Here is a 14,295-nt window from a genome sequence, read left to right on the forward strand (position 1 = left end):
CAAAACTTTGCTGGTGGTGGGCTACGATGTGATGGTAGCTGGATTTGGAGTGGTGGGCTTGTGCAGGCAGTCACGTTGATCAAGTGATCTATGCCACACTTGATGCTCAAAAGGTGGCATATTTTTTGTTGTTGCCACTTCATGGGGGATTCAACCACTATGTGGGGACCTTGAAATCCAAAGAAAGAAAGAGAGGCTGTCCTTGAGCCATTAATGTCCCATGGTCTATAAGCTTCCGATACTGTTTGCATTAAGGGAGTCAATTATTGTGTATCCCACATCATTGTTCCTAGTTATTGTGAATGATACTCACTTCTGGGTGGGCTTCTCAAGATTGAATCTGGATAGTCAACATAAAATTCCAATGTCCTAAGGGGTTCATTTGAAATATGTTCAGTATTAACTAGCATCATACTCACTTCTGGGTGGGCTTCTCAAGATTGAATCTGGATAGTCAACATAAAATTCCAATGTCCTAAGGGGTTCATTTGAAATATGTTCAGTATTAACTAGCATCATCGGTGTGGTTCCTAGTGATAGCGTTGTGGCTGTGGTAACACCGAAGGTGGAACATCCGATGTTTTATATAGGTTTCTTGCCAACGTAGGGCTCATTGCTACATGAATAGTATAAATCTTAGTTGTATAGGTCAAGCTGGTAAAGCTAATGGTGGGGTTGAGGAGCTGCCAGTACACAGTATGCACTCTTATCATCCTTGCCATTCGCATTGTGCATGGTAGTAGTTAGACAATTCATGATTTCTCCATACCTTCTACATTACCCACACCATTGGTTCCCTCTTGCTCTCAAGACTAGGCACTCATGCACTGTATGGTTGCTTCTATAAACAACACAACAAGGAATTTCCCATCTTGGAGCTAAATGCGGATGGCTTGATTCTAGGAGAGGCTTTCCACAATTCTTCTAGCCCTTAGTAATGTCTTTTTCACTCTTGGGCTCTTCTATTTTTCTAGTGTTGACTTTTGATGTTGGGTTCTATGTTGACCAAAGAGTCTAACCTTTTGCTTTTCTGTGGAGGGGATGCTTGTAAAGTTATCATCAAAATCTGTTATATCTAGGCAACACTCCACTAGCATTCTATCTTTTGGTATACAATGCATCATTTTTTCTTCTCAATGAGATTAGCCTTGTTTTGCGCTAGAGGAAACGGCAAGCCAAACTAAGGAAAAACAACGAAAATTCGAGCCAAACTAAGAAAAAACAATGAAAAACCGAGCCGAACTAAGGAAAAACAATGAGATCAACGTGATTTGACTCGGTTTTTCCTCAGCGCAAGATCTATTTAAGTTGTAAGCTAGTTGATATAATCTCTCATAGACTCATGCTCAAGCTGCAACATTTATTTAAGTTCTTAATGTGGTTGATACAATATCTCATACACTCATGCTCAAGCTTCTTGAATTGATATAATTGTATAACTGAGTTGTGGCTAACACTCATGCTCAAGCTTCTTGAATTGATATAATTATATAACTGAGTTATGGCTAACACCAATCCCTTTTGTGAATCTTCTAGCATTTGAAACCACAACAATGCATTATCTTCTAAGGTTTATCCAAAGGCATCAATATTAGTTCTAGGATTAGTTACCCTTTCAACTATGCAAATTTGTCTAAATGCGACTAGGCAGCTGTAGGGATCCCTTGATCCTTCAAACTTGGACACTAGCTTGGATATGTGCAAGGCTCTAATCCTCCGATGGCCCTGATCATATTCGTCTCTCATTCCTCTAGGCCATCTGATCACCATGGGAATGGCATCTAGAACTCTTCTCGTTTTATTAGAAATATGAGCTCGTGCTCTAAGTTATGTAGGCTCAACTATTGGTCTGGAGCCATCGGGGATACATATCTAGGTTTAGCTCTAGAATTCACTTGAGCATAGGATGGTCTGCATACCCACAAGTTAGTACTCTAACTAATTATTCTAGTAAGGGTTATGGGAGCACATTGGCCATATGTTCCATAGGGTATCCCACTAGTGGTATCCCATTAACTACTATTGGTAGGCTTGTAGCTCTCCGTTCATGACTGGAGGGTCCCACGGTTTCCCATGCTCCTTGAGCTAGTAATCTGATCTCTAAGGGAGTGCCTAACTTTGCTTTTTTGAGAGGTGCTACCTCTCTTCGAACGGTACTATTTTCCCATGCTCCTTAAGCTGGTACTTTGATCTCTCTACCCTTGCTCTTTTGAGAGGTGTTGCCCCTCTTTGGATGGTACTATTTTTCCTATCTTTTTGAGAGGTGTTGCCTCTTTTTGTATGATAGTATTTTTCCTTGTTCTTTTTTCCTTGATTGGGTCTAATAGGAAGGAATCCAAAAGTTGACATCCTGTCTGCTCTGATGCCTGCCTGCTGGCAGCTATAGAATGAGTATTCTTGCTCCTCCACCACTAGACTGCCTCTTCTTGAAGTGATTTCCTCCTAAGAGATCCTTCCTTCTCTTCCTCCTGTTTCCCTATCACTTTGGTTGCTAAGGGTGGTATTCACCTATACCTTGATACTTATTCAATCTGATTCTATTGTCATTCAATTGCTCGATTCTACTTTACAAATCACTCGATCCAATTCAATTTCTCGATTCTAATTCAATAATCACCCGATCTAGGACTTCAATTATTCGATTCTATTGCAATTCGATCGTTTGCTTGATTTTACTCTGATCTAGGACTTCAATCGTCCGATTCAACTGCATGCTTTAATCATCCGATTCAAATGTAGACTTCAATAACTCGATTCAACTAGTAGATTTTTAGCAAATTGATAGATCGATCATTAGCATATTTGGCATTTTAAGCTATTTTTAGCATCTCTCTTTCTCATATTCAATAGTAGCAGTTAGGTATAGCCAGTAATAACTCATCCAATAATTTGTTTAGTATCTTTCAAAAAAGAAGACAAGTTAGATGTGTCAAATTACTCTCTTTGGAGTTCCATGGTCTGAAATGTCCTTAGGGTTTATGGGGTCTTGGCTCATTGGTGTTTTTAGCCCCACCCCGGCACAATTTCTCCTGGTACTCCTTAACGAGGTCAGGGCCAATAGACCTGGACACATAATCCTCAAATTATTGGTGATTAAAGAAGATGGGATTCTAATGACACAAAATCTTTGACATTAGTTGCTTTGTTTGTTGAAAGGTCAATTGTTTTACATATTCGTTCTTGTAAACAATCTAAACTTTCTTAGGACACTTCAGAGACTATGTATCAGGCTAAAAATGATACATGAGTTGTTTTTCTTAAAAGGAAAATTGATAATGACAAAATGCAAGAGAAGGGGTCCATCAATGAACAACTTGATAATGAGAAAATGCAGGAGAAGGGGTCCATCAATGAACAACTTGATAATGAGAAAATGTAGGAGAAGGGGTGTCCACAAATGAATACTTAACCAAATTGCATGACTTAAGAGAACATCTTCTGAGCATTGATGAGATCATTCCTCTCATAAGGAAATGGTTAACAGTACCCTTAACTCTTTGCATAAATGAAAGGTAATGCAACCCCTCTTACCTACTACTAGGAGCTTGCTAGCTTATTATTACAAGAGGAGCAATCCATAAAGAATGCATCTATTAGTTCTAGTAGTAATCTCAGGCTCTTGTCCACAAAGGACAAAGGCAAGGAGTTCCATTAATTCAGACAAATCTTCTAAGGCTAAGGATGATTCCAAGAGGCCAAAGGAGGTTACTTGTTGGTATTGTAAGAAGCATGGCCATAGCACTTAAACAATGCTATGAATTATAGGCTAAAGAAAAGAAGAAAAAGGAGTCTAGCAAATGTTCTACCAGTTCTATCCCAACAGACAACTAGAGTGCCAAGAAACAGGACTCTGCGAATGTTGTCCTTTTATCACTTATGCTGTTTGAAAATTTAATGCCGACCAGGATTCATATCTCAATGCAACTACTTTAGACATTGCAACTACTTCAAACAGTGGTATCTTTGATAATTGTGCTTCTAATTACATTACTTCTTAAAGAAGTTTGGCCAATAACATGGAATCTGTGTAAGATGATCACATTGTTATGTGTGCGAACAATACCTCCTATCCAATCAAAGGTATTGGTGAGATTTGCCTTACTATTGCTCTAGCGGTGAGGATATTTGTCCTCAAAATGTACTTTTGTTCTGGTATAAAGAAGAATCTATTGGAAAATCATTCGCTGAATGCTCTACCCTCATGTGCTCTACTTTGTAAGGCCCCCCTTTATGAGGAGTAGTTGTCCCCCAGTTATAGTTCCTAATTTAGATATTAGATGGTGGCGAAGTGTGGCCAGATAATTAGGAGATGACTTATGTAGACTTAGCACTCTCATGTATCCTACTTGGCACTCTGCCAAGTAGGATGCATGCTTGTGTGACATATGTGACCTCATTAGATAGCAAATCGAGAACACAGTGTTCTTGGATTCTGAGGCAGCCCGTTTGAGGTCTAGATGGTCTCGAATGGCTGTGTGATCTACGTTAAGTTTCTATGGGACTTAGTTGTAGTCTAGTATGGTCCCGGACAGATGATGTGGGTGGTTGGTCATTTTGGACCAACAAGTCGTGGTGGGTTGGCCGATGTGGCCAACCTACATCCATACCAACCTATGTGTATGCTAACCCAGGGTACTATACATAGACTAGTTCGATAGCATTAGGTCATCATCAACAAGCTCATTGTGTTTAAGCACTCTTGTAACAAAGAAATCCTCCATCCATAGTCTGGTGAGATTGCCATCAAAGCTCCTGACCTAGAGCACATAGGTGGGTGGACACCGTTAGTTTATAATTAAGTTTTTGCAAGAAGAAATATTGTTTACTCTCCATGTCTTTCTATAATTTGGTGCTTTGTATTATGTTTATTTAGCTGGCACTATTGAACATGGTATCAAGGCATAGGCTCTAGGCAAAGCTTTTTTTTTTTTGACAGTTTGCTATTTGAAGGCAGATTTGGAGAGATGGCTCAACTTATAAATAGTCTAACCGCTTTTGCTTGCCCTCCACCTTTTGGTGATGGTGGGAAGTTAGATGGGATAAATTACATTCTTTGGAAGTTCAAGATTAGGTCCATTCTTGATTCATTTAAGGTTTGTAATCAAGTTTTTACAAGCAGTAACATTGTTTATTCTCCACTTATTTTTGTAATTTAGTGCTTTATGTTGTGTTGATCCAGCTTCCAATGTTGTGTATTCTTATATCGTATATTAGAGCATAGGCTCTAGGTAAAGTTTTTTTGGCAATTTACTATTTGAAGGTAGATTTGGAGAAATGGCCCAACTTGTAAATCTCCCTCCACCTTTTGGTGATGGAAAGTTGGATGAGACAAATTACACTCTTTGGAAGTTTAAAATTAGGTCTATTCTTCATTCATATAAGTTGTGGAAAACCACAAATAAAGGTTGATGCAAAGCTAGATCCTACTCTAGATCCATTACAAACCATATCACCAGATCATGCTCTTGCTAGTGAAGGAATGCAAATACACTATGTGCCATCATTACTCATCACTAGCATCATTGATTCAATGAATGACCTTGATTCAACATACTACCACAATTTCTCTGAATCATGGCAAGTTCTAAAGAGCCAGTATGAAATGAGGAATCAGACAAGGATTTAAAACCTTGAGAATCATCTTCTAGCAGAAATGCATTTTTATACATAGACATAGACTAGCACTGAGTGATGTGCTTAGGACAATACTTACATAGACATAGACTAGCATCTAGTGATATGCTAAGGACAATGCTTTTATGTACTAGTTGAGAGAATTAAAAAAAGGAGGGTTTAATGTGTAAGTGAGATATGGGCTAAGTACATAAGTACATGTGTGAATATTTCTTAACTTATAAGCATATATATATATACACATGCCATTTTTTCTACATTCTAATGGACTTTCACACACTCAATATTACTTTGAGAACTCTTCTTTTTCTTTCCCTCATGCTACTTTCTAATGCGGAAGACACCCTTAGTTTTGTAGGATATATGATACTTATAAGTATCGTAGCTCTCATTTGAGCTTTTGATGGATTGACTTATGAAGGGATTATGGATTTGACTGGTTAGTGAAAAACCCCCCAAAAAGACATTTGGGTATCATAAGAATTGGGTTATGTGTACACACACCAACATGCTCATGCTAAGGTTTTATCTTTTTCCAAGGTATATTGGACACTCTCTCCTTCATTTTTCCCAAGCAAAATCTATCATGGATTTCCATCACTTATTCCAATTTCTTATTTGTCATAATATACGACTTACATCCTTCTCATATCTTGTTTTTAGTATACTTATATCTAAGGGTATATCTATTTTATCTATAACATTGATATGGGAAACATTTTATCTATAACATTTTTTATAAAATGATATGGGAAACCCAATGATTTATTAGGAGATCTTGTTTAGAGGTGTTATTGATAAATGCATAGAGTGGTAGAGTAATAACTATGGAGTGTTTATAAAACTAACCAGAAAATATGAGCTAGAGCCTTGGTGATTTGTCCTTCCTTAAGGGTTACCCAATGGTATGATGGCACACTAGTGTAAAAGTAATTTCAAATGCAATTCTCTAATAAACATGTCAAAGCCATCATAAAAATGATAACTTGGATTGAAAATAACAATTATTGCTTATTTGACAACACAAAGACAACTTGGTACTTTGCTCACTGAACTTGTGAGCATGTAAATTAGAAGGGGACTTGAAAAAAAATCTAGCATCCACAACTCTCCTATAGTATATAAATGTGAGGCTTATAGAGATTGTAGATTTGTCTCTGAAAAGAATGAGACTTAAAAGTTTTGTGGAAGATGTCAAACTTTTCACGTGGTAAGACTTTAGTGAAAAGATTTACCCCGCAATAGATCAAATTGATCTCACTTGCATGGACTCTCTCTCTCTCTCTCTCTCTCTCTCTCTCTCTCTCCCTCACACACACACACATAGTGAAAGTGTGATTTAATGTTCTTGGTCCTAGCATAAAAGACATGATTCTTGGCTACTACAATTGCACTTTGACTATCAATGAGAATTGGAGTACGGGTGTCTGAAGGGACACAAAGATCCTCCGTGAATCTTCTCAAATTCAACTATCACAATAAATGTTGCTATGTATTCAGCATCATAGGACAAGGTTGCCACAATTGGTTGCTTCTTGCATAGCCACGAGATGTATGAGTTACCAAGAAAGAAGCAATTTCCAAATGTGGATTGTCATGTATCACCAATCGAAATCAAAGAAGGCCTACAGTTCTAAATCACTTCCGTTGGAATAGAATAATCTAAGGTTGTGAGTACCCTGTAAGCATCTAAAGATACGTTTAACTGCCTACCAATGCTTAGTGCTTGGGCAATGCATAAACTTTGAAAGCTGTGACACAGCAAACAAGCAAACTGAATGCATGGCCGCGAGTTTCACAAATATATAAGACATCCAACAACTTGATCATAAGTGGTTATGTTGAATGGTAAGAGGATTGTAGAGACACATGACCTATGACATTGACCCAAATAACGAATGATATACAAGTGACACATGACATATGACACTTGATATGACACACAACAAAAATCTCACATTACACAGATGAAGAGAAGGGCTTGTCCTACATTTGATAATTTTGTGAGAGGAAGCATACTCGCACCCACATTGTTGTTTGACCACAGTCTTTATATCCATTCTGAATAAAGCTATACAACTTGTTTGAACATTTTAAAGAATTGAAGTGTGAAAAATTGCACCTGCATTTGAACTTCCATTTTTTGATAACCAAGATTGTTTTGGAAGGTCTCTCCACCACAAAGGAACCATAGCCTTTTTTAGCATTCATATGATGATGGAGACACACACATACATGGGCGCACATTTGTGCGCATGCACGCATACCCATTGAAACGCAAGGTTACATAAATGCCTTCATGATCGATCACAGGCTTCCTGCAAGCACCTTCTACAGTTTTCCACCTCAGCTGCACATTCCTGCAGTCCAGCATCAGCATAGATATTTGACATCACAATGTATACGGTAGCCTCCTTCGGCTCTAGAAGCACTGCGCGATCAAATACCCATTTGGCCAGCTCCAGATTGCCATGTGTATGACATGCACTCAGCAAACACAGCCAAGTGGTCAGATCAGCCTGCATTGGCATCCTCCCCAACATGTCCTCCACCCTCTTGAAGTCTCCTGAACGCCCAAGGAGGTCTACCAGAAGACCATAATGCTTCAAATTCAGAGTTATGGCATGATCTCTGCTCATAGATTCAAAATAGTGAAGACCTTCGACAACACAGCCAGTATTACTGCAAGCTAAGAGCATTGAATTAAGTATCACTTCATCAGGCTTAAAACCAGCCAACCTCAATCTCTCAAATATGTCCACACTTGCCGTGAAATTTCCTAATCCTGCATGACCAGTAATGCATGCAGTCCAAGAGACAATATCAGGCTTGAAAAGTCTGTCCAAAACCGCCTGCCCATCTACCATGCTTGAGCAACTCCCGTATGCATGAATACAAGTGGCTGCCAAGGAGGGAATCCATCCATACCCAGCAGAGACAACATTGAAGTGAAGCTCTTTACATATCTCCAGGTTTCCTGTTTCACTGCATGCGTGAAGAAGGCAGGTAACTGCAACATCATCGAGAGTCACATGTTGTTTTTGCATCTGTCTGTACAAACATAAAGCCTTCTCTCCTTGGCCCTCTTCAATATATGCTGAAAGCATCGCATTCCATGCGACAATATCTTGATGGGACTGTGTATCAAACATATCCTCAGCTTCTGCAATGCTGCCACACTTTCCATACAAAGTCACAAGGGTGTTCCCAACAAGGATGTCTGATGCGTACCCCTTCCTGTGGGCATCTGAGTGCAATGCCCGCACGATTTCCAAAGCCATCACTTTGGTGGATCTACCCTTCACAACAAAAGCTTTGTCCTTGTCTGCAAGGATGCCACATGCATGAAGAGAGATCACAAATGTGAGGTGGTTTGGAATTATGCCTTCCTCTTGCATGCATATGTACAACTGCAAAGCCTTCCCTCCTTGGCCATGTTCAACATATGCTGAGAGCAATGCAGTCCATGACACCACGTCCCGTTTCGACAATGAAACAAACACATCCTGTGCTTCTGCTATTCCCCCACACTTGCCATACACACTAACAAGGGTGTTGCCTACAAAGACATCCAATGCAAAGCCTTTCCTGCAGGCATCCACAAATAATGCTTGTCCAATTTCCAGAGTTATCACCTTGATTGAAATTCCCTCCGCAACAAAATCTTCTTCCTTCTGTGAAAGGGTGCCACATGCCTGAAGGGCCAACACGAGCATGTGCTGGTCTGGATGCACACCTTCCTCTTGCATCTGTCTGTACAATTGAATCGCTTTCTTTCCCCTACCTTGGTCAACGTATGCTGAGAGCATCACACTCCATGACACAACATCTCGTTGGGACAGTGCACCAAACACATGCTCTGCTTCCACAACCGCCCCACATTTTCCATACATACTCACAAGGCAGTTGCCAACAGCAACATTTAGTACAAAGCCTTGCCTGCAGGCATCAGCATGTAATGCCTGTCCAATTTCCAAGTACTTCATTCTGGTTGATTGTCCCTCCATGATAGGGGCGCCTGCTTTGTCTGCAAAGCTGCCACATGCCTGAAGGGCAAACATAAGCGTATACTCGTCTGGACTGAAGTCTTTCTTTTGCATCTGTATGTACAGCTGTAAAGCCTTCTCTCCTTGGCACTGATGAATATATGCTGAAAGCATTGCATTCCATGACACTACGTCATGTTGAGACAATGCACCAAAAACATCTTCTGCTTCTATGATTGCCCCACACTTGCCATACATGATTATAAGGGCGGTCCCAACAAAGACATCTGATGCAAACTTCTTCATACGGGCCTTGGCATGTAATGCCTGCCCAATTTTCGCAGACATCACCTTGATGGGTTTTCCCTCCACAACAAGTGATTCTTCTTTCTGTGCAAGGGTGCCACATGCCTGAAGGGCCAACATAAGTGCGAGCTGGTCAATAATCATGCCTTCATCTTGCATCTGTCTGTACAACTGCAAAGCATTCTCTGCTTGGCCTTCTTCAGAATATGCTGAAAGCATCGCATTCCATGAGACGGTGTTGCGCTTTGGCAAGGCATCGAAGACATCTTCGGCTTCCAACACATCTCCACACTTGCCATACATACTCACAAGGGTGTTGCCAACAAAGACATTGGAAGTGAAGCCCTTCTCATGGGCAATTGCATGTAATTTCTTGCCCTGTTCAAGGTCTGGAATGCTGCCACAGGCTTTAAAGAGGCTGACAAACGTGTAACTGTCTGGCTCCACACCATCCTCTTGCATAAACTGATACATCTGGAGTGCTTCCTGCGAGCGGCCAGACTCCATGTAAGCAGAGATCATGGCAGTCCATGAGAGGACAGTACGGTGGGGCAATGTATGAGATATCTGACATGCATCATCGATGGCCCCACATTTTGCAAGGGTTACCACCAGGTAGTCACCCAGCAAGGGTGTCAGCCGGGTGCTATGTTGGGCAAGATGTGCATGGACTCGCCTGGCATGGGCCGGGGCCTTGTTCTTGATGCAAGCCTTGAGGAGGGACATATAAATGCTGGTGGGAGGGACTGTACGCATACAAGATAGGAGATCCAGCGCCCGGGCCAGATGTCCATTTTCGCACAGGCTGTGGAGAAGCTGCTCGTCATCATCATCATCATCATCATCAATCTCCTCCTCCTCCCTGCAGAAAACAAAAGAAGAAGAAATTGGCAAAGAGGGCAGTTGTTGGGGATGAAATGCATCATCACGGCCATGATGATGATGAGTGGGCAGCCAAGAACCATCCGCGCATGGCTCGCTCTGTCTGTCCCCTTGTAACTGTGGTGCTGATGTTGCATCTGATAGTGGTGATGACGCTGATGATGCTCCTCGTTGTAGTGGACGAATGGCGCTTCGATATCGCAGACAAAGAACCCCCCTGCTGCGGCCCATCTGCCCTGCTTGCAGGAAGGGCCATTTTCCAAATCCTCTCACTGCTCAGGGTTTTCAGACGCTGCCCAAACGTGGCTTTGTGGAGCAGTGCAGCACAGTGCCAATTGAACGTAAGTTACACAAATCTATCGAGTTCCTCCCGAGCGAGAGAGAGAGAGACAGAGATACCAACGGTCGGACTTGAACTCCATGGCTCAAGGGTGCTAAATTATACATGCAAAACTTTACCCTTGTATTCTTGTGAAGGAAACTTCCATGGTTGAACTCGAATTGTTGAGTTGAAAGGCTCCATAGCCTTGTATTCTTGTGAAGGAAACTTCCATGGTTGAACTCGAATTGTTGAGTTGAAAGGCTCCATAGCCTCAAGGGTGCCAAGTACACATGCTCTGTGTGTATAAATTATGTATATGTTGGTTGCCAAGTACTCATGGTATATGTGTGTATTATGTATGTTGGTTTCATACCTAAATGGCTCAATTGAATTACAAGCAATTCGTAAGCGGATACAACATGCAAAACTTTACCCTTGTGTTCGAAGGAAACTTCCATGGTTGAATTGGAATAGTTGTTGAAAGGCTATCTGCTGATAGAAGCTAGTGCAATAACTAATTATGTAGATAAATCAATGAGTGAATGTGATGGGTTGAACCGCATTCCATCTAAGCAGCCCTCTACAACCACTATATGTGACCAAGTCGATATGATCATTTTGTATTCAATAATGCTAGTCACAACAAACCAATGGTCTAGTAGTCCATCCGAAAAAAATTTGGGTGCTCACTTTGACTCACACCCTCGTGATAAGTTTGTTGAGATGTCAAGCTCAACACGAGCTGACAGTTATGATATGTGTGGCTGACTATTTCCGCCACTTACATCACTAGCGTGTTTGGTAGGTTGCTAACATGATGGATCTTCGCCAGTGATTCTACAGCTAGACTATACCATCTACTAGTCCATCACTAAGTTATGGCATACTTATCTTACCAGGTCACTCACGTAGCGTCTTCTCTTCTAGGGTTTATGTGAGTGTGTGTATGCTTGCAAGAGCTCAAGCTCTCTTCCTCCTTGCATCTTTTCATGGTATCAGAGCTTGGTTCATGCTAAGGACTTGAGCGGCGGTAAGCAGGAGAAGCACATGAAGTAGTATGAGGGTAAGAGCTACTACACCCTTGTAGGGAGCTCTTCGAGAGAGGCACTGGTAACAAACTCTGATTGAGGAGCTATCTTCGTGGGAGCGGAATTGTAGGGTAACTATGATGTTCTTTGGACAAATAATTTTTCAGTCAAAATTGCGTTTCGGGCACGTCTTGACCTCTGTTTTTGAGTTAGCAGGCGTTCGCGCGTGCATTGCAGAACTCTATTTTTGGAACTGTAGGAAGGAAATTTGGTTGTGCAGACACTATGTGTACTGTAAAGAGGTCTTACAGGTGTTATTGGGTGTATGTATGCACATTGAGGTGACTAGGTGTGAAAGTTTGGGTGTAGTTTAGTACTGCTGCTCTGCAGAGAATACAATAGTTTGTGCAGGTCAAACAAGAGTGTTGTTTGTTTGATGAATTTGTGTTGCAGACGAGATGCAAAATGATGGAATTAACCAGATTGTTGAGAGAAGCTTGACAAGAATAACTTCCATGCTTGGAGGTTTAGATTAACAATTTTTTTGATAGGGAAAGGCTGTTGGGACTACATTAAAGGTGAACATGAGGAGACACCAGAAATACTTGAGATTAATCCAACTACAGCAAATGTAAAAGAATATAAGGATTAGAATCAAGGAGCAAGGAAAGTCATGTATTGGCTTTCTATTAGTATACAGGTTACCATGATAAGGCATATACAGGATACCAAGTCACCCAAGGAGGCATGAGACACCTTGGTGAGGTTGTATGAAACTAACACCAAGGCTTGAAAAATTCAGTTAAAGAATGAGTTTCATACTATAGAAAAGAATGGCATTCAGAGATAGTTTACATGTACATACACTCCGCAACAAAATGGGAGTTGCTGAGCGAAAAAATAGGCACATTGCAGAGATAGCACGAGCATTGATGATGACAGAGAAGAAAATTCCGCATAGCTATTGAGCTGAAGCTATTTCTATAGCAGTTTATATCATGAACATAAGTCCTACTCTACAGCCATACATGATGTAACGCCAGAGAAGAACTTCAATGGCAAGAAACTTGATTTGTCTCACTTGAAAGTTTTCGGATGCATTGCCTATGTGCATGTGCTAGATGAGTTGTGTACGAAGCTGGATCCAAAAGAAAAAAAATGTGTGTTTATTGGATATTCCCTTGAGCAAAAGGGATATAGATACTACAAACCTACCACACGTGAGTTGAGGGTAAGCAGAGATGTGTTTGATGAAATGAGTAGCTGGTATGCTATTGAAAAAGATGTTGTTAGAGTTGATGTAACTGGAAATGTGATTGCATAGAATGCAAGTCAGCAATCACACTCATTGTTGAGAGGACTTGGAGAGTCCTCTTGTGTTGGGTCTGTTGATAGACCATGGAGTGTTGGTTGCGTCAAAACACCAGTCCTGAAAATGTAGTTGGTATCATGTCAAAATGGAATCATTATACCCAAAATATCTCATTTTTTTTAGTAATACTCATAGTTTTTTACTAATAAACCTTGTACATAGTCAACTCTTCATCTTATGTGAGCATTTACTCAATTTTGGGGGGATTTTCTTTATTTCTTCCATTTTTCTCCTCCACACATTTGGATGAATCTTATTGGCCCATAGGAACCTTTCGAAAAAATCTTGACCCTCAGGATAAGGCCTCTTGAACAGATTATACTTGATTTATAATGCACCTTCTGAAAATCTTTTTGAACTGTTTCGGGGGAACTTATTTTAATAAGAAGAGATATTTTTCCATCCAAAAATATTTAAAAACTGAATTACCACTCTCTAGAAGATTTTCTCTCTCTAGGCCAAAACTGGTAGAAACAAGATCTTTTATATTTCTGAAGAGGGATTTGACTACAGGGGAAGATACTGGACATCTTGAGAGGCTGGGGAGGAATCTTACTATGTAGGTTCCTTGGAAGCCACATTTGGATGGTTTGAGGTGCACATTGCGCTATGTGAAGTCCACATCAGTCTCTTTTATAAAGTTGCATGTGTTTGGATACACCCATGTAGATTGGGCAGGTAGTATCGCCAGATAGGAGATCTACCCCAGTGGATTTATGTTCTCCTTTGGGAGTGGTGTTGTGACATGGAGCAGCAAGAAGTAGC

General features: G+C 40.7%; 1 protein-coding gene across 1 annotated transcript; it reads right to left on the minus strand.

Annotated features, from left to right (window-relative positions):
* Window positions 1-7,807: 7,807 nt before the first annotated feature.
* On the minus strand, window positions 7,808-11,453 carry LOC147635973 (putative pentatricopeptide repeat-containing protein At3g01580). Its single transcript, XM_086801401.1, has 2 exons — window positions 11,335-11,453; window positions 7,808-11,268 (listed from the first exon to the last, which is right to left on the minus strand). The coding sequence occupies exon 2, from the start codon at window positions 11,037-11,039 to the stop codon at window positions 7,932-7,934; it is 3,108 nt and encodes a 1,035-aa protein (XP_086657527.1). The 5' UTR covers window positions 11,040-11,268; window positions 11,335-11,453; the 3' UTR covers window positions 7,808-7,931.
* Between the last annotated feature and the right edge of the window lie 2,842 nt (window positions 11,454-14,295).

Source organism: Cibotium barometz, chromosome 8, assembly GCF_041138505.1.
Source record: "Cibotium barometz isolate CiBa-2024 chromosome 8, ASM4113850v1, whole genome shotgun sequence".
Taxonomy (NCBI): Eukaryota; Viridiplantae; Streptophyta; class Polypodiopsida; order Cyatheales; family Cibotiaceae; genus Cibotium; species Cibotium barometz.